The 21,329-nt window shown below is 39.5% G+C and overlaps 1 protein-coding gene across 3 annotated transcripts in view; it reads right to left on the minus strand.

The window, feature by feature from the left end:
* Positions 1-21,329, minus strand: part of FARSB (phenylalanyl-tRNA synthetase subunit beta) — a 75,290-nt gene extending 53,961 nt beyond the window's left edge. For 2 of the 3 annotated variants that reach the window (XM_078071355.1, XM_036098686.2), the window contains exons 1-6: positions 21,211-21,329; positions 14,368-14,423; positions 7,197-7,351; positions 5,339-5,408; positions 4,645-4,760; positions 23-173 (exon numbers count right to left, since the gene is read on the minus strand). In XM_078071355.1, the coding sequence (XP_077927481.1) occupies positions 23-173; positions 4,645-4,760; positions 5,339-5,408; positions 7,197-7,351; positions 14,368-14,423; positions 21,211-21,268 (606 nt within the window). In that variant the 5' untranslated portion in view covers positions 21,269-21,329. The remainder of the gene's footprint in view (positions 1-22; positions 174-4,644; positions 4,761-5,338; positions 5,409-7,196; positions 7,352-14,367; positions 14,424-21,210) is intronic. The other variant, XM_078071353.1, reaches the window with a different exon arrangement.

Consider the following 21,329-nt stretch of genomic DNA (forward strand, 5'->3'; position numbering starts at 1 on the left):
CATAATATAAAAAGAAATCTACCTTGTATATATTCATCAGTTCACAGGCTGTATACTCCTTGGTCTTATTTAGAGGCTTGAATTTGATATCTGAAGGTCGCTTTGCTGTATATGTAAAAGGGCCTGACAAAGTGTCCAAATCATGAGTACCAATAGCAACCAAGGCTCTTTTCCTAAATGTTGAGGGAGAGAGAAAAAGAGACCAAAAAAAAAAAAGTTTTGAATATTCCAAAGCAGAAATTCTAGAACTAACAGACCTTATGTTTAAAAAAAAAAAAAAAGATTTTTGACAATTCCCTAAAATAGCCTGTTACTATAAGGCAACTTCAGAAGAGTATAATGAACAACTTCTCACAGCACTGAAAGTAATGAGAAATTCTAAAGCTACTCAAAACACATTATTTCAGTAGCTACAGTTAAATTCCTTGCCACTATGCTCTCCCAAGTACTGTGTTAACTAGGACATTTTCCAAGTGAACATTCCCCCCCTTCCCTGCTTTTTTTAACCCATTTCCTCTCAGAGTCCTCAAGTAAACAGATGTTTTATTAGAATAAACTACCAAATTGTTGTGGTTTTTGTATATTTTCCTAAATTTTCTGTCACAAAGCTGTATTACTTTAATCATGGAAAAAAATTAAGAACAATGAATTACACTTAAAATTTAATGTGTAAGGGAAGTTCAAAAGCTATTAATTTCATTTGTTCTACAGTTTATGTGCAAAGGATTTAAGGTAATTTTAGGAACTTACAGCAAGTTAAGATTAGGAGAGAAAGAAAAAGTAGGGATATAATACAGAGCCAGGAACAATGTTAATACTAAATTAGAATCTAAAGGCCTACAGTCTTAGCACAGCGGGTCACAAATTTGGCTCTAAGCTTTCTAAAAGACAATTCAAAAAGAAACTTGGTCAGAATTTATGGCATTCTTAAGATTTCTTAGAATTAGTTTTAGATGTATGTACAAATATATTTCAGTATTTATGCTTAAGTGCATATATACACCAAACAGATAAAATGCATTAGTAATCAAGGATTTTATTGAAGTCCATGTTACATGAATTATGAAATAGTTTTCAAAATTTGTAAGAAATAATTCTTAGTCATCCCTCAAGACTGATAACAAGAACTTTAAGAAATAGGATTAACTCAAAAGAACTGTTAACAAGCACAAAAGAAGTGTTACATTACTCAATGATTTATGTGCTTACAGAAGATAACTCCAGAAATACCAGAGCTTGAAATATACAGTTAAGTGTAGATAAATTAACAATCGACAAATCCACAAGTAAGAAGGTCCATGTTTTGTTTTGTTTTAAGATAGTAATGGTCCCTTAATCCTGAAACAGTACTCCCACAAAAGGTCACTAAATTTCAACTTCAAACCAATCACAAAAATAAATTCCGGATGAATCAAAGAGCTATGCATTTTGAAAAATAAGACACAAATGTACATATACTCAGAGAAGAAACCACAAAAATTATTCAAAGAAAATATAGGACAACAATGTGTAAAACTGGAGGACACCCCTTGATACAAAATAAAAGAGTCCTAAGAAGACTGATAAATGGGACTATCCAAATCTGAAACTTTATACATCCAAAGACCCCAAAAGTCAAGACAAACTGAGAAAAGGCTTATAATTTACATACAGAAAAGGATTAATATCCCAGACATATGAAGATACACAAACTAAAAATTAGAAATCAAGATTTTAGCTATCGTACTGGCAAAAAATTTTAAAGTCTTGCTGTGAAAAAGCAGGAGAAAGCTGAAAGAACTGAGAATACTCTGCTTTGCCAACTGCAGAGATCTTGCCTAGCCTAGTGTTTCAAGTTTGAGTCTAGCTAAGTATTCAAGAGTCTTTGCCTGTAAGACAAAACCAGTCCTCAGAAAATCAAGAGCCTTATCCATAACGTAACATTCTATGTGCAATCAAAAAGCAGTGGGCATGAGGGGCACCCAGCTGGCTCAGTCAGGAGAGTATGCAACTTTTGGTCTCAGAGTCCTAAGTTCGAGCCCCATAGAAATTGCTTAAATAAGCTTTTTTTTTTTTTTAAAAAAAGCAGTGGACATGAGAACAGGGAAATGTGATTTCTACTCCAGACAAAACCAGTCCCTAAAATCCAATGCTAAGATGACCCAGATTTTCAAATCATCACACAAATTTTAAAGTTCCTACCATAAAAAATAACCAAAACTTATGGGGAAAATATGCACATAATGAACAGATGAGGAAATAACAGCAAAAAAAGAAACTTGCAGGGCGCCTGGGTGGCTCAGTTGGTTAGGCGACCGCCTTCGGCTCAGGTCATGATCCTGGAGTCCCTGGATCAAGTCCCGCATCGGGCTCCCTGCTCGGCAGGGAGTCTGCTTCTCCCTCTGACCCTCCCCCCCTCTCATGTGCTCTCTCTCTCATTCTCTGTCAAATAAATAAATAAAATCTTAAAAAAAAAAAAAAACTTGTAAAAAGAAACCAAATGGATTCTAAGATGCAAAGTAAAATAACTGAAGTAAAAAATTCATTGGACACTTCTAGCCAAGATGGAGTAAGAGACTAGATTTACACTCTTGCCCGAAACCACCACAAAGGGACAAAATACAGGAAACAGTTTCATGGGTGGCACTAGACATCAGGCAATGAAAGGTAGCAATCCCTGACAGGAAATAAATGAAGTGAGCCCCACGTCTGCTCCAGCTTACTGCCTGGAGGGGTTTCCACATTTTAAGTTAGGAAAGAGGGACAAGGTTGGAGATCGGCAGACTCCCTGAGTTGAGAGAAATAACTGAGAGTCTAGGGAGACCAAGACAGCTGGGGTTCACTGGAAACGATACTGAAGTGGAGAGAGCTATGAGAATTCTGGAGATCTGCAGAGGGTACCCCTCAAGTGTTTGGCTGAGTACTGATCAGTGCATGCATGTGAGGAAATTACCTGCGGCCAGGGAAAGACTCAATGGAGGAACGATGTTCACACAGACTGAAAACCTCACTACTTCATGTGGGAATGGATCAAGTAGGCAGAAGGGTCTTGCCTCAATACTAGCAATTAGCCCTACACAGAATAGTGCTCAGAACAGTGCTTAATCAATGGAGGGAAAAAAAGTCAATAAAACCAAAAGCTGGTTCTTTGAAAAGATCAATATACTGATAAAACTCCAGCCACCCTCCCTTGATCAAGGGAAAAAAAGTGAAAAAAGTGGTTATCACTACTAATACTAGATATTAAAAGGATTAATAAGAGAACATGGTGAACAACTTTATGCCAACACATTTGCTAATGTAAACAAAATGAATATATTCCTTGAAAAACACAAGTTTCCAATGTTCATGCAACAGATTAATTAGGATTTACTGGCAGGTAAGGACTCTGGCACACCACAGTGTTAGGAAGGGATTTATTTCTCCCCTTTCAAAAAGCTCATGATTTCCACAAATACCATATAAACAGACCTTAAAGCTGAATTAAGTGAGGAAATGCCTTCCAATTTAGATAAAAATAGATTCTTCAAATTAACCAAGTCCAGAACAGATAATCGGCCTCAACCACTTATTAGCTTGTCAGAAATCTATTTTGTTCATTTGAGGTATTTAAATTCTTATTGTTTTGCTTATTAGCAAGCTAACAAATAGACTATTTTTATAAAAGAACAGGAATAAATATTATTTAGATTCTGAAAAAGTTTCTTTTACCACATAAAGATGTTTCTGGAAATGGAGGCCTACTGATGTTTTATTTTTAAAACATTCCACCCCAGAAGAAAACGTCCAGGGTCCCCTCCAACCCGGTCCCTAGCCCATCACTTACATAGAAGCCTCTTCAATCTCCAGTATACCAAACTGCAATTACTACAATAAAAACTCTATTTTTATTCAAGATATCGATAAAAGTTAATCATACTTCTTGATCAGCATGAGATATGCTGATGTATTTCAGGACCAATACAAAAAAAACTTGATATGTTAGCTAAAAGCTTAATGTTTATCAGTAAATCTATAATTTCCTTCAGGATTTCTTAAATAATGAGGTTAGTTCAAAGACTCCCATTGTTACCTTCCTTGACCTTCAGGAGTTCAGGAATTATATGTTTGAAGATCATTGCATCAAAGGAGCCCATGGGAAACGATGGACAGTAATGTTGAATAGGAGTAAGAAAACTGAGTTATTTAAAAGTCTCAAGTTTCATCTGTAAATTTATAATTATACTCAAAAAGTGACAACAAGCCAAAAATTTTTCCATTTTAAAATGACAGGTCATACTTCAAACTACCATCATTTAACATTTAGTAGTATAATCCACTACTAATAATTTGAACCAAACAACAAAAGCACAAACATAAAAACCAAGAAAATCTCGAGGAATAGCTATTTCTTGTCTATGCAGTATTCTAAATAGAGCTCTTATTTCTCCATGCATTCACTGTTAGTAACAGTAACAAATAGCTATCTGATAAAATGTAAACTTATTTAAATTTAGTTAAGCAAATTAAACTCTTGTTACTCACATATTAATTTAGAAATGCTTTGAAAAAATCTGCAGAGAAAGAAAGGAAGGAGGGAGGGAAATAGGGAGAGAAAAAGGGGTAAAAAGGAAAAAAGAGGGGAAGGGACAGAGGAAGGCAAGGAGGAAAAATGCAACCACAAACCTGCAAATGTTCTGATGTAATTTCTCCTGGAGTTCCATGAAGTTGTCATATCGATCTTTAGTGAACTTTATATTTCGGAGAACTGCTGCCACAGCATAAGGACGTATTTTAGCTGTCTGAAGTTCATTGTATCATTAGAGATTGTCCATACCTGGGCTTTTCTCATAACATCTTGTGAAAGAAAGTTAGCTGCACTCTTGATACTATTGCAAATTTGCAAAAAAGCATATATATTTCATTTAATCAGATAGTGGTGACAAGAGACAAAGTCACCCTTCTCGTGGAATGTACATTTCAGTAAAATTTCTGGAAATTTACTAACCAGAAAAAATTAACTTGTAAGTAGTTTGCTCATAGTTGATATTTTACCAAAATAATGTTCCCCCAAAGTTTCTTTAAACTTTATTAATATACCACAACTTAATTCTACCTCAAAGTTTTTTAAATAAACACCTGGTGTTATTTTCCAAAATTATCCAGGAAAACAAATGCTTTGCTTTCACCAATAAATGAAAGGGAACAAATTGACAGTTTTTAAGAGCTAGAGGCTAAATATATATCCATTTTTGGCAAATGGTCAAAGAAAATTATATTTGGCAGAAGGATCAGGTTTGTACCTGTTCCCTACCCACCTTCCAAATATATACACAAAGGAAACTTTCTAAAAAGGAAAATAAGAATTTAGTCTTATTACCTCTTCAGTGATGATCAATTTCTGGATTTCTCCATTAGGCATTACCCGTTTATACACTGGAGCCTTTATCCTAAAAGGAAATTAAACTTGATTTTTAACCAAAACATTTAATAAGCTCCATTCTGTGTAAAAGTATAAAAAATGAATAGAGCTAAGACAATAAATAGGCTGAAGTTACAGCAAATCAGATTTAGGCTGAATATTAAAACAAAATGCAAACTTTCTAACACTTAAGGTAGTCCAAAAATGGTATACGATGCCTCATGGTAAGAAGTGTCCGGTCACTTGAGGATCAGCAGAGGCTAGAAAACCACTAAGCAACCATATAGGGGGTATTTAATTCAGCTGAGGGGCTAGATTTGTTAACTTTTTTTTTTTTAGATTCGATAACCTTTAAAGCTTTATTCCAACCATGAGATTCTGAGCTTCTAAGAAAAATAGGGTTTATTAAAAATACAGATTGCCTGGTCCCATCTGGACCTACTGAATCAGGATATTCAAATGAAAGGCCAAGGAAAGGTACATTTTGAAGGCATAGTCCAGGTAATTCTTATCAGGAGAGACTGGGAACTACTGTTTCAATTCAGTGCTTCTCAAAAACCTTAATGTGCTCACAGTCAAGTGGGGAATTTGTTAAACCACAGACTCATTCAATAGGTCTTGAGTAGAGGCTGAGATTCTGCATTTCTAACAAGCTCTCAGGTGATAAAGAGGATGCTGATCCACAGACCACACTTTGAGTAGCAAAAGGGTGAAGTCACTTTCCTAATCCTGTCTGATCGTTTTTAAAAATGAGGAGTAGAAAACTCTAATGAAGCAGGTTTGGAACATGCACTCTAAAGGATCATCCCTGGCCCTAAAATATGAGGGTCTGATTGTCACAGAACCAACTGAGTCACCTTCCAAATTTTACCACCTAAACCAAATGCCTAATTATCACCCTTTCACCCATACCCATCAGTCACCAGAAACCTCACAGGGTCAGCCTAGCCCATCGGCCAGAGGCTCTCATTCTTTTGCAACTGACCAGATGATATGTCATCGAAAGCAAAAATAATTATTTTTGATAGGTGTTATGTTTCACCTCTTTTTCACTTCATATATTCATTACTTTCTGTATTCATGAATAGTTGGAAGGGGACTTAAAAATATTCATTATAAATTAGGAGACTGAGGGATGCCTGGGTACCTCAGTCGGCTAAGCATCTGACTCTTGATTTGGGCTCAGGTCATGATCTCAGAGTTGTGAGACTGAGCCCCATGTCGGGTTCCACACAGGGTCATGGAGTCTCCTTAAGATTCTCTCTCTCCCTCTGCCCTCCCCTACCCCTACCCAGCACTAGCAGGTGCATGCTCTCTCTCAAAAACAAAAAAAAAATTAGAAGATTGAAACTAGAGGCCAATTAACTTGTCCAAGATCAGAGAGCCATCGTAAGATTTTCAGTTTTCCAGCTAGGAAGCTCCATTCCTGAGCTTCCTCAGAGTTCTTAAGCAAACAGCATACAAAGTTTTGCCACCTCTACTTTCCTCCCAACCTTTAACAAATCCCACTAGTCATCTATTTCTATTGGATTACTGAGGATGTTCACATGAACGCACTAAAAAATTTTATAAGCCATAAAATCCTTAACCACTCCAGTTTTAAAAAGTTCCCCAGATGGAAGGCTAGGACTTAGTATGCAAATTTTTAAATGGCTAAAATATGCATGAATCTTACTCTCCAACCCTCCCTCTAAGCAAAGCTAAAGCTGTGTACCTGCCCAACAAATTCTTTTCTAAGGACTTAAAGAGGATTGCTGATAATAACAGGCAAAAGAAATCTAACTGAGCAAAGTATTTAATAAACATATTCTCTTACCTTTCTTTGAAGACTTGAAGTCCTCGAACCAATCCTTCCAAACACAGGAGATCATATCTATTGGCAGGGACGTCAATTTTGTAAAGAACAACATCAGAGGCTCCCTCTGCCTTTTCATTACCTTGTTCCTTACTTATGATTTCTTTCTCAGAAGTCTAAAACAAGTCCAAAAAAATAAAGCGAAATAAATCTAAATTCTTTGGAAAAAGTTGTTGACAGGGCTATAAAGTAGTAACTACAGGGGCTCCTGGGTGGCCCAGTTGGTTGAGCATCAGGGTCTTGGTTTCAGCTAAGGTCAGGATTGATCTCTTTCTCTCTCAAGTAAAATAAATAGATCTTTTTTAAAGTAAGGAGTAACTACATTATACATGTTCTTTTCTGCAATAAAACATGTTTATTATATCTGCAACAAAAACATTAAATGTTATAATCACAGCAACAAAAAATACTCAATGTTCTGCTGAGTTCAGACATCTAGCATACTCAGTCATTTCAGAACGGCACTAACTCCTCTAAAGCAAGGGTCAGCAAACTATGGTCCACTGGCCAAAATCATACCTGCCACCTATTTTTGTTAAGTTTTAATGGAACATCACCAGGCCCATTTGTTTACATGTTATCTACTGTGACTTACATACTGTAACAGCTGAGTTGTGATAGAGACTACACCACCTACAAGGCTTACGATCTGGACCTCTACAAAAAGAGTTTACCCATCCCAGATTTAAAAGAAAATACCACCACCAAGTACAAAGAGCAACAACAACAAAAAGTGTCAAAGAGGCAAAGTAAAGATGATTCACCAAATAAATATGACTTCTTATAATGACTCTAAAAGTTAAATCCAGTAGGCACCCAAGCCTAGAAGCAACATGAGAATGAGAGGAACACTAAAAAAAAAGAAGAAAAAAAAAACAAAACTGAAGAGATCAGAACTATGGTGTAAATTGGGAGAGATTATAGGCACAATGGGAAACGACCTAATGACAGTAAAGGTATAGAGAGCAGTAAGAATAAAGGCAACCAAAAAGAGAGAAGAAACACTAGAATAATTTTAATGCAGTAGCCAAAAGCTTAGAATATCTCAATCACCACATTATAGCAGAGAATAACAGATTTTTTTTATATTTTTACTTTTTGTCTTTTTTTAATTTTATTTTATTATGTTATGTTAATCACCATACATCATTAGTTTTTGATGTAGTGTTCCATGATTCATTGTTTGCGTAGAACACCCAGTGCTCCATGCAGAACGTGCCCTCTTTAATACCCATCACCAGGCTAACCCATCCTCCCACCTCCTCCCCTCTAGAACCCTCAGTTTGTTTCTCAGAGTCCATAGTCTCTCATGGTTCGTCTCCCCCTCTGATTTCCCCCCCTTCATTCTTCCCCTCCTGCTATCTTTTTTTTTTTTTTAACATGATGTATTATTTGTTTCAGAGGTACAGGTCTGTGATTCATCAGTCTTACACAATTCACAGCGCTCACCATAGCACATACCCTCCCCAATGTCTATCACCCAGCCACCCCACCTCTCCCACCCCCCACCACTCCAGCAACCCTCAGTTTGTTTCCTGAGATTAAGAATTCCTCGTATCAGTGAGATTATATGATACATGTCTTCCTCTGATTGACTTATTTCGCTTAGCATAATACCCTCTAGTTCCATCCACCTCGCTGCAAATGGCAAGATTTCGTGGTTTTTTTTGATGGCTGCATAATATTCCATTGTGTGTGTGTGTGTGTGTGTGTGTGTGTGTACCACATCTTCTTTATCCAGTCATCTATTGATGGACATCTTGGCTCTTTCCACAGTTTGGCTATTGTGGACATTGCTGCTATAAACACTAGGGTGCACATACCCCTTTGGATCACTACATTTGTATCTTTGGGGTGAATACCCAGTAGTGCAATTGCTGGGTCATAGGGTAGCTCTACTTTCAACTTTCTGAGGAACCTCCATACTGTTTTCCAGAGTGGCTGCACCAGCTTGCATTCCCACCAACGGTGTAGGAGGGTTCCCCTTTCTCCGCATCCCCACCAACATCTGTCATTTCCGGACTTGTTAATTTTAGCCATTCTGACTGGTGTGAGGTGGTATCTCATTGAGGTTTTGAATTGGATTTCCCTGATGCCGAGCAATGTTGAGCACTTTTTCATGTGTCTGTTGGCCATTTGGATGTCTTCTTTGGAAAAATGTTCATGTCTTCTGCCCATTTCTTCATTGGATCATTTGTTCTTTGGGTGTTGAGTTTGATAAGTTCTTTATAGATTTTAGATACTAGCCCTTTATCTGATATGTCATTTGCAAATATCTTCTCCCATTCTGTCGGTTGTCTTTTGGTTTTGTTGACTGTTTCCTTTGCTGTGCAAAAGCTTTTTATCTTGATGAAGTCCCAATAGTTCATTTTTGCCCTTGCTTCCCTTGCCTTTGGTGATGTTTCTAGGAAGAAGTTGCTGCGGCTGAGGTCAAAGAGGTTGCTGCCCATGTTCTCCTCTAGGATTTTGATGGACTCCTGTCTCACATTTAGGTCTTTCAACCATTTGGAGTCTATTTTTGTGTGTGGTGTAAGGAAATGGTCCAGTTTCATTCTTCCGCATGTGGCTGTCCAATTTTCCCAACACCATTTGTTGAAGAGACTGTCTTTTTTCCATTGGACATTGTGTCCTGCTTTGTCAAAGATTAGTTGACCATAGAGTTGAGGGTCCATTTCTGGGCTCTCTATTCTGTTCCATTGATCTATGTGTCTGTTTTTGTGCCAGTACCATACTGTCTTGATGATTACGGCTTTGTAATAGAGCTTGAAGTCCAGAATTGTGATGCCACCAGCTCTGCTTTTCTTTTTCAACATTCCTCTGGCTATTCAGGGTCTTTTCTGGTTCCATACAAATTTTAGGATTATTTGTTCCATTTCTTTGAAAAAAGTTGATGGTATTTTGATAGGGATTGCATTAAATGTGTAGATTGCTCTAGGTAGCATTGACATCTTCACAATATTTGTTCTTCCAATCTATGAGCATGGAACGTTTTTCCATTTCTTTGGAAATGGAAGTACTCCTTCATGAGTACTTTATAGTTTTCTGAGTACAGATTCTTTGCCTCTTTGGTTAGATTTATTCCTAGGTATCTTATGGTTTTGGGTGCAATTGTAAGTGGATCAACTCCTTAATTTCTCTTTCTTCTGTCTTGTTGGTGGTGTATAGAAATGCCACTGATTTCTGTGCACTGATTTTATATCCTGCCACTTTATGAATTCCTGTATGAGTTCTAGCAGTTTTGGGGTGGAGTCTTTTGGGTTTTCCACATAAAGTATCATATCATCTGCAAAGAGTGAGAGTTTGACTTCTTCTTTGCCAGTTTGGATGCCTTTTATTTCTTTTTGTTGTCTGATTGCTGTGGCTAGGACTTCTAGTACTATGTTGAATAGCAGTGGTGATAGTGGACATCCTGCTGTTTTCCTGACCTTAGGGGGAAAGCTCTCAGTTTTTCCCCATTGAGAATGATATTTGCTGTGGGTTTTTCATAGATGGCTTTTATGATATTGAGGTATGTACCCTCTATACCTATACTCTGAAGAGTTTTGATCAAGAAAGGATGCTGTACTTTGTCAAATGCTTTTTCTGCATCTATTGAGAGGATCATATGATTCTTGTTCTTTCTTTTATTAATGTATTGTATCACATTGATTTGCAGATGTTGAACCAACCTTGCAGCCCAGGAATAAATCCCACTTGGTCGTGGTGAATAATCCTTTTAATGTACTGTTGGATCCTACTGGCTAGTATTTTGGTGAGAATTTTTGCATCCATGTTCATCTGGGATATTGGTCTGTAATTCTCCTTTTTGATGGGATCTTTGTCTGATTTTGGGATCAAGGTAATGCTGGCCTCATAAAACGAGTTTGGAAGTTTTCCTTCCATTTCTATTTTTTGGAACAGTTTCAGAATAGGTATTAATTCTTCTTTAAATAGTTGGTAGAATTCCCCTGGGAAGCCATCTGGCCCTGAGCTCTTGTTTGTTGGGAGATTTTTGATTACTGCTTCACTTTCCTTAGTGGTTATAGGTCTGTTCAGGTTTTCTATTTCTTCCTGGTTCAGTTTTGGTAGTTGATACATTTCTAGGAATGCATCCATTTCTTCCAGATTATCTAATTTGCTGGCATATACTTGATCGTAATATGTTCTTATAACTGTATTTCTTTGGTGTTGGTTGTGATCTCTCCTCTTTCATTCATGATTTTATTTATTTGGGTCATTTCTCTTTTCTTTTGGGTAAGTCTGGCCAGGGGTTTATCAATCTTGTTAATTCTTTCAAAGAACCAGCTCCTAGTTTCGTTGATCTGTTCTACTGTTCTTTGGGTTTCTATTTCATTGATTTCTGCTCTGACCTTTATTATTTCTCTTCTCCTGCTGGGTTTAGGCTTTATTTGCTGTTCTTTCTCCAGCTCCTTTAGGTGTAGGGTTAGGCTGTGTATTTGAGACCTTTCCTGTTTCTTGAGAAAGACTTGTATTGCTATATACTTTCCTCTTAGGATTGCCTTTGCTGCATCCCAAAGATTTTGAACAGTTGTGTTTTCATTTTCATTTGTTTCCATGAATTTTTTTAATTCGTCTTTAATTTCCTGGTTGACCCATTCATTCTTTAGTAGGATGTTCTTTAGCCTCCATGTATTTGAGTTCTTTCCGACTTTCCTCTTGTGATTGAGTTCTAGTTTCAAAGCACTGTGGTCCGAAAATATGCAGGGAATGATCCCAATCTTTTCATACCGGTTGAGACCTCATTTGTGACCCAGGATGTGATCTATTCTGGAGAATGTTCCATGGGCACTAGAGAAGAATGTGTATTCTGTTGCTTTGGGATGGAATGTTCTGAATATATCTGTGAAGTCCATTTGGCCCAGTGTGTCATTTAAAGTCTTTACTTCCTTGCTGATCTTTTGCTTAGATGATCTGTCCATTTCATGGGGGGAGGGGGGGTTGTTAAAGTCCCCTACTACTATTGTATTGTTGTAGATGTGTTTCTTTGATTTTGTTATTAATTGGCTGCTCCCATGTTAGGGGCACAGATATTTACAACTGTTAGATCTTCTTGTTGGATAGCCCCTTTAGGTATGATATAGTGTCCTTCATCTCTTATTATAGTCTTTGGTTTAAAATCTAATTTGTCTGATATAAGGATTGCCACCCCAGCTTTTTTGGTTCCATTAGCATGGTAAATGGTTTTCCACCCCCCCACTTTCAATCAGAATAACAGATTTTCTTAAAGATAACCATTTGGCAAGAAAGAATCACTATGATATACACCTGAGATAAGATACCGTAGGTCACTTATACTTCAACTTTAAAAAGCAGCAATTCTATTGACCTCTTTGATTGAGCTCTATTTAAATTCTAATTTTTCCTCCTCCTCCTGCCTCCTTTCATGTCATGCTTTCATCTCCCCCATTATAGAGGGACCCATATGAAGAAGGGGAGAAAATGTGGTAAGTAGAGAAATTAAGACATCTGAATTAAAAGAAAAAATGCCTACTCCCTTTGCAAAAAGACACACCAGCTTAAATATTTCAGTATCTCAATTCATAAAAAGACTGTATCTGAAGGCTGGGTTTGTGAGGGCTAACAAAATCCTTATAGAAATAAAAGACCACAGAAATTTCAGAGCTGGAAGGGATCTATAGGGATCATTTAATCCACAGCCCCCATTACATAGATGAAAAGGAGGCCCAGAGAAGCGATGTAGTTGTCCATGGTTACACAGCTAGTGAATGTGGGAGCTTGAACTATTACTCAGATTTTCTGATACCCAGTCCAAGGCTCTTAGATATCATACAGCCTCATACATTATTGAAGTCTAATTATTAATAGCAACTTGGAGAAATCTTAGCCAATTTCAAGCATAAGATGCTCATTAACAACAACAAAAAAAACTGCCTGTAACATCAGTAAAACGGCAGGAAAAACAAGGCAAGTCAATGTACATTTTTGTCAGCCTAAACCTCCTAGTGTTGTAATACTGAATAGATCAAGGAAAAAGACTTAAAAAAAAAAATAACATTAATTACAAGAAAAATGTGAAATCATCATTTTAGTGATAAATACAAGGTCTTAAGTGATCATTAGTAATATATTTTGCAAATGAACTTTTTAAAGGTATTTTAATTATACAATTAAAAGACTAGGAAGATGCTCCATAACAATTTTTGTAAGCAACTCTTCAAAAACTAGATCATCGGTGCGCCTGGGTGGCTCATGTGGTTAAGCAACTGCCTTCGGCTCAGGTCATGATCCCAGGGTCCTGGGATCAGCCCTGCATGGGGCTCCCTGCTCGGTGGGGGGCCTGCTTCTCCCTCTCCCTCTGCTGCTCCCATTGCTTGTGCTCTCCTGCTCTCTGTCAAATGGATAAATAAAATCTTAAAAAAAAAAAAAAAAAAAAACAACCCAAAACTAGAAGATCATCGCTTCTCGGCCTTTTGGCTAAGATCAAATGCAAAAACTAAAAGATCATTTTACAAGGTCAATGTAAACAGTAATGATTAGGAATGAATTAACACTGGTGAAATAGGAATAGTGGAAACAGGAAGTGAAGGAGGAGAAGCCACAGGCCACATGAACTCTGGCTAAAGTAACATTTCCATTGCTCCCCAGGCCCCTTTCCATAATTGATTTGTAAAAAGGCACCTCACTGCCAGGGAGCACACACTCATTCTGGGTTACTCAAGATGGTCTATCCATCTCCACAGCATTAACCCGGTAACTTGAGGTGACTGCACACAACTTAACACATGAACCCTTTGAGATTTTTTTTTTTTTAAGATTTTATTTATTTATTTGACAGAGAGAGACACAGTGAGAGAGGGAACACAAGCAGGGGGAGAGGAAGAGGGAGAAGCAGGCTTCCCGCGGAGCAGGGAGCCCGATGCAGGACCCTGGGATCATGACCTGAGCCAAAGGCAGACGCTTAACGACTGAGCCACCCAGGCGCCCCGCCCTTTGAGATTTTAAAGAAAGCAACAGATACTCTTAGAACTGGAGCTTAACCCCTTAACACCAAGAACACAGAAATCACCAGAGCCCACAAATGTTCCATCTTAGTCTAACTATAAGGTAACAAAATATAGTAAACCTCTGAAAAATATGCTTATACATGATTTAAAAAATATTCAATACATACAATTTCATCAAGTTCCAGACCAAATTCAAAACATAGTTCATCAAATTCTTCGTCAGCTGGAAAAAAAAAAAGAGATTGCTAATTTTAATCTGCTCAGCTTAAACGATGGTATGTAAACTGCATTTTCTTAATAACTGCCCTACACCAAGCTAGTATCAGGCAACAGATAGCACCATTTTAAAACCAACAAAAGGGACCAAAAAAAAAAAAAAGCCCTCAAAAGAAACAACTATTTAAGGGCTGATTCATTTAATATCAACTACAGAATTAGGTTACCTGCAGTGGGAAGCTCACATTTACTTAGAAAAACAACCTATTAGGTAGGAATCAAATGTAAAGTAGGCTCCAAAACACAGATCCTGCACAATGGGATAATGTCATGTAAGTCCTATCATTTAAAATTCTGAGGCCTGATAGCGGGCTTTGGAGGCAGGCCAAACAGAGTTTGAACTCTGACTATTCCATTTACTAGTTCTGAGAGCTTGGCACCTTATGTAAACTTCCTGATACCTAGGCCTCATCCATAAAGTAGCATTTTACAGCTATTTATTTTTAGCATGGAACTCTGGGAAAGATTCCAATGATATTATGCAGGTAATGGACTTGGCATAGCACCCCAAAACCCAGTAGGTCTCCAATAATTAACAATTCTCTTCCTTGAAGTTATATTCTAATTTGCTACCTCATACAGCATTTGGGGGATTCTGTCATTATCAAAAATTGAACACAAACCATCACTACCGGTATATTCTAGTGAAGAGCTGGTCTTAAGATTCTGACCCTGACAATGAACTTCAACTCAACACTTAAGAGTTATCTACTATATGCCAGGTGCTATACTAGCTGCCAAGGCTACAAAAATAATTCCTACTCTAATAAGGAAATCAGATGTGTAAATAGTTATGGTAAGTGCAAGGTACAGATGTGGCACAAAGAAAGTAATTAGCTTCACTTAGAGTCAGCTAAGGCTTCACACAAAGGCCAAGTTCTTTAGGCAGAGACTGTGGGTAATGGGACAACAGCATGGGAAATTTGCAAAGGTCAATAGGGATGAAGCATAAGGATAAAGTCAGGAAGAAATACAATGCAGCAAGCAGAAAGAACCCACATGCCAAGGGCCTTGCTCTGTCCTGCCTGCAGGCAGTGGGGGTTACACTGAAGGATTTTCTGCTGGGCAAAAGCAGGATTAGCTCTGCACTTTAAAGAATGGTGGCAGAGTGGTAGATGGACCTGAGCAGGGAGGCTTCTGCAACAGTACAGGTGAAGCACAATGAGGACCTGACTGAAGGAGCAGCACTGGGTACAGGGAGGAAGAATGTGAGGAGTGTCAAAGAGAATCTGTAAGGCTCAATGACGGGATGGGAGGTGGGAATGGTGGGAGCAGGAAGAGTCTAGGTCTCCCAGGTCTCCAGCGTGGGTACCATTAACTAGGGCCAGGAACAACAGATGTCCCCAGTAATCCCTGCTCTTGGTATTCACATCCTTGTGTAAACGGAGTTCTGAAGCAACCACAGGAGTGATCCTTGAAGCATATTCTTCAGCCAGCCAAGCCTCGAGATGACTGCAGGCCCAGCTGACAGCTTGCCTACAACCTGGTCAGAGACCCAGAGCCAGAACCACCCAGCAAGCTACTCCTCTATTCCTCTCTCAGAAACTGTGAAATAATCACTTATTTTACACTCCTATGTACTGCGGTAATTCGTAATGCAGCAATAGAGAATACAGACTTTAGTCCCTGGAAGTGGAGTGCTGCCCTAACAAAATATGGGGAAAACATGGGAATGGCTTTAGAATCAGGAGGTGGGCTTTGAGCAAAGTGTAAATCAAAACCTCAAATGCCTTGGAAAAGCTGATACAAGAAGCCTCGTAGTCTTTAATAAGGACGCAGGTGAGGACATGGAGGAAACTGAGGGAGTGTTACTGGAAACTGGAAAAGGAGAATCCTTTATATATAAAGGCAGAAGTTTAGCAAGCAAGGCTATTGCCAAGTCATGCAGACCGTAGAAAATGTACCCATTCAACTGGGCGATGTAACTAAGATTCCCATCTAGTGCTGTGTCGCCTGGTTTTATTCTTGCCGTTTATAATGTAAGAGAAGAGAAACGAAAGGCCATTGAAAAGGAGCCACGACTTGATGGTTTTAAAAATTCTCAGCCTCCTAAGATGTAAAACAGTGCTAAAATTAAGAAATGACTTCTGAGCAGAGCAAATCCACGGCAACGCCAGGAAAGCATGGTCCAAAGATGAAATTAAGGATATGATTGTAGATCTTAAGACTCAGAAAGATTAAAGGTACTATTCATTCAGATAAAAGGCACTCTAAGGGTGTGCCTCACAAATTCAGTCACACAACTGAGTTTAATCAAGGGCACTGTATCAGAAAAAGCCCAAGGTACAAAACACCTTATTTCAGAGATTTGTGAGTGGTGTGGCTGTCCACTAATGAAATGGAAACTAGCAAAATTCAAGGAAGACCTGCAATGTTTTTAAAAGAAATAAGTATGCAGAAACATCGTAAGCCTGAGCTGAAAGGGACAGAGACAGGACAAAATGAAGTCTTCAAACCGCCAAAATTCTATTAGCAAGTAATAGACTGAAAAAAACTAATCAGATGTAAAGCACCTGCTTTCTTTCACACACACAAAAACATAATAAGGATCACTCAGAGTGCAGCCAAGAGCCTAGAGGCTAGGGCTAAAAGCCATGGAGAATGATCCCAGGCCTTGAGACCTAATCAAGAAGGTCCAACATGTGCCAGCTCAATTTCAGATCTGCCATGGACCAAGGACTCCTTTGTGTCTCCCACTTTCCCTTCTGAATAGGAATATGTATAGCAGTTACCCTATGTCTGTCTCCCCAATGGATGTTAGTTGTCGGTGGGGCAGATCATGTATCTTTTTAGTCTCTGAGACCAAGAGTAACTATATTCAAGTAGCTGTACTTAAGGAACTACACCTCCACACCAGGACCTGATTTAGAGGAGATTCTGGATTTTGAGCTGCTGCTCTAATGGGATGACACTTCTGGAATCCTTGGGAAGGGGTGAGTAGATTTTACATGCAGGAGGAACATGAATCATTGAGGGCCAAAGGGGCAGACTGGTAGTCAGCCTCCCAAACTACCTGCCTCCTGGTATTCACATCCTTGTGCAGTCCCCCTCCACACTGTGTTGAATTGGTCTGTGTGACCTAAAGATGATGTTAAGGGATGGCATGTCACTTCTGAGATACTACTGAAAATTGTGCTTCTGTAACTCTGAACACTCAATTACCTGCTCTCTTGGGTCCTCTCACTCTGGGACAAACAAGCCACCATACTGCAAGCAGTCCTAGGTGGGAGGCACTGAAGTCTGACCAAAAATGTGCAAGGAGCAGAGGCCTGCCAACAACCATTTGAGTGAATTTGGAATTAGATTCTCCAACCCCACTTAGGCCTTGAGATGACTACAGACCTGGCACCTTTATGACAAGGTAGTAAGAGATCCAGAGCCAGAACTACCCAACTAAGCCACTCCCCAATCCTGAACCCTCAGAAGCCATTTAACAAATGACTGTTTTAAGCTGCTAAATTTGGGGGTAATTCATGATGCAGTAAGAGATTACAATCTGGTAACCATTTAGTTATTAAATATTAGTTATTAAAATATTGAATCTGTCAATGAATCCTAATTATACAATTTGTTTTATTCCTTTTAGCTGTATTTCATGTGCTTAGAAACAAGGAAGAACCAACAAAATCAGGATTAATAATCCTAACAAAATGACACACCTGACTGACTATATCCTAGGGGTTTGCAGGACATACCCAGGTGGCTCTGACAGTACTGTCTGCAATCACACCGAGGCAGAGCAGGACCAGAACTCAACAGGGATAATAAATCATTAACAAGAAAATGAACGACAAGAAGGAAAACACCTGAGAAAGGGGATTAAAAAGGTAGACTGAGAGGGACACCTGGGTGGCTCAGTTGGTTAAGCGTCTGCCTTGGGCTCAGGTCATGGTCCCAGGGTCCTGGGATCGAGCCCCGCATCTGCTCGGCCTCCTTGCTCACCAGGGAGCCTGCTTCTCCCTCTGCCTGCCACTCCCCCTGCTCACTTACTCTGACAAAAAAATCTTTAAAAAAAAAAGATAATGCCAGATTCTTTGGGGGGTAAAAAAGTAAAAAAGGTAGACGGAGATAAAACTGCCCCAGAGAAGCAAAATGACTAAAACAATAGAAGCATCTTGAGAAATATCCCTGGTAAGCAAAGAGATGAAGGGGAAGGCAGTAACTGGTAGAAACAATGGAATTTAGGACAAAAAGCAAACCTTGGAGGGACTGAAGAGGGAATGGAGATCCAAAAGAGTGAATGAGATATTATCTGAAAATAGAGAGGAAGACTGGGGCGCCTGGGTGGCTCAGTCATTAAGCGTCTGCCTTCGGCTCAGTTCATGAGCCCAGGGTCTTGGGATCGAGTCCTGCGTCGGGCTCCCTGCTCGGTAGGAAGCCTGCTTCTCCCTCTCCCACTCCCCCTATTTATGTTCCCTCTCTCACTGTCTCTCTCTGTCAAATAAAATCTTAAAAAAAAAAAAAAATAGGGGGCGCCTGGGTGGCTCAGTCGGTTAAGCGGCTGCCTTCGGCTCAGGTCATGATCCCAGGGTCCTGGGATCGAGTCCCACGTCGGGCTCCCTGCTCCACAGGAAGCCTGCTTCTCCCTCTTCCACTCCCCCGCTTGTGTTCCCTCTCTCGCTGTCTCTCTCTCTCTCTCTCTCTGTCAAGTAAATAAATAAAATCTTAAAAAAGAAAAAATAGGAGGAAGACTGATTAAAAGAGAGAGGGTAGGAAATGAGATGGACTCATACTACTTGGAAACTGGATACTTTGCTAAACATATTTTTCCAACTTTGACCTCAACCCAGTTAAAAGTTTCAACAACATATGAAATATAAACTAATGATGAATATTATTTATGACCTGTCTTAAGTACATCTCAATAACATCAATCTTTCTGATGTTTTAGAGTCAGTACCTGATGGATACTTGGGGGGGGTGGGCAATCAAGCTTGCCTGATCGCTTTCAATAAAAAAGGGGGGGCAGCCAGAGAATATATTAAAACACCAAATGACAGTAAATATATTATAAATCTCACCATTTTAAAAACCTAGAATAGGGGCGCCTGGGTGGCTCAGACAGTTAAACGACCGACTCTGGATTTCAGCTCAGGGTGGTGGGATCCAGTCCTACGATGAGCTCCACATTCAGTGGGGAGTCTGCTTGAGTTTCTCTCCTTCTCCCTCTCCCTCTGCCCCCCCAACACGTGTGCACGTGCTCTCTCAAATGAATCTTTAAAAAAATAAAAATTTTTAAAAAGGAAATACAAACCTAATTTCTTACTTCCCCAGAAATGTATACTTGGGTGGTAACTAATCACAGATGTCTTGAACAAATATTTGCCACATACCATCTTTTGCAATTCAGGCATATCATATACCATTAGTGAGAATATGGTTTAGAAGAATGGGTTAAGAAATATAAATACGCCAAAAAAAAGAAAGAAAGAAAGAAAATAAGCATGTTATAAAAAGTATAAAGAAAAAAAGTGTAGAGAATTAGAGCTGAATTCAGAGGTCAAGAGTATTACCTCTATTTTCAAGGTCTTAAAGGCAGAACCCTACAAAGAATACTTAAAAGAATATGTAGTACCTAAAATGTTTCTGAAGGTGTAAATTTTTTTTTTTTTAAAGATTTTATTTATTTGACAGAGAAAGAGAGAGAGGGCAAGCACAGCAGGGGGAACAGCAGAGGGAGAGGGAGAAGCAGACTCTCCGCCGAGCAGGATGCACCGTGCAGGCCTCGATCCCAGGACCCTGGAATCATGACCTGAGCCCAAGGCAGACGCTTAACCAACTGAGCCACCTAGGTGCCCCTCAGGAACATTTTAAAAGCTAACTATTTTCAGGTAATATCTTATTCTGGGAAGCAGTACCTTTTAAACAGACTAGGGCTCTGTTATCATCCTGAGCCCTAAAAACCAAAAACAGCTCACAAACCAGCTGCCACAGCTTTTATATAAGCTGATAACTACGAGAGGCAGATACCATTTCAACTGTTACATCCATATGGTCCCAGATGATTGTACTTAATATTTCCTCTTCTCTAAATGGGGATGTTTTTAGAACAGAAGAGATGAAGACTGAGCCCACCCAGTAAAGACTCCTCATTGTCATTCGGGTCTGAGCTCAGATGTTACTACTGCATCTAATGTTGTTCTTAGAACAGTATTTTCGTTTCCCTGATAGCCTTTAACTTAATCCAGAATCATTTTATTAATGTGCTGATTACTTATTGTCTGCCTCCCTCATTAAAATGTGACCGTGGACCTTATGTGTCATGTGCCCCGCTGTATTCCCAAAGCGCTTAGAACAGTGCCTGGCACGTAACACGTTATACATAATACCACCCCTTCCCGCTCAAACTTCTCCCTCCACTCCCTCATAAATGGAGTTTCTATAGAGCTCTTCTTGTTGCACTCCACTAGCTGCACTCGGGATGCAACCTAGGGCTTCATTCCTACTCTATCCCCTGGCCCCAGGCACGCAGAAGACGCTCCATGGGAGATTGCTGAATGAATGACACAGCGAGCTGGACAGGCGCGGATGCAAAGACAGCCCTGGCACGACTGGTTGCGAGAGGCTACTTCAGCCCCGCCCCGCCGCTTAGACAGCCAGCCATCCCGGTCTATACCCGGAGCACCCGAGGCCAAAACCTGCCGGGCAGCATGAACGTTACCACGGAGCCCTTTTGAACGGGGTCCCGGCCTCTGAGGAGAGGCACAAAGCCAGGCTATGGGGCCGGCACTTACTGTAGGTCCGACCCAGGGCTTTGAAGAGCAGATCCCGCTTCACGCTGACAGTCGGCATGGCGACTCAGACCCCACCGCGCCTGCGCCGTGAACCGGCCGGCGCTCAGCTCACAAGGCAC

Source organism: Halichoerus grypus, chromosome 4 (genome assembly GCF_964656455.1).
Source record: "Halichoerus grypus chromosome 4, mHalGry1.hap1.1, whole genome shotgun sequence".
Classification (NCBI taxonomy): domain Eukaryota; kingdom Metazoa; phylum Chordata; class Mammalia; order Carnivora; family Phocidae; genus Halichoerus; species Halichoerus grypus.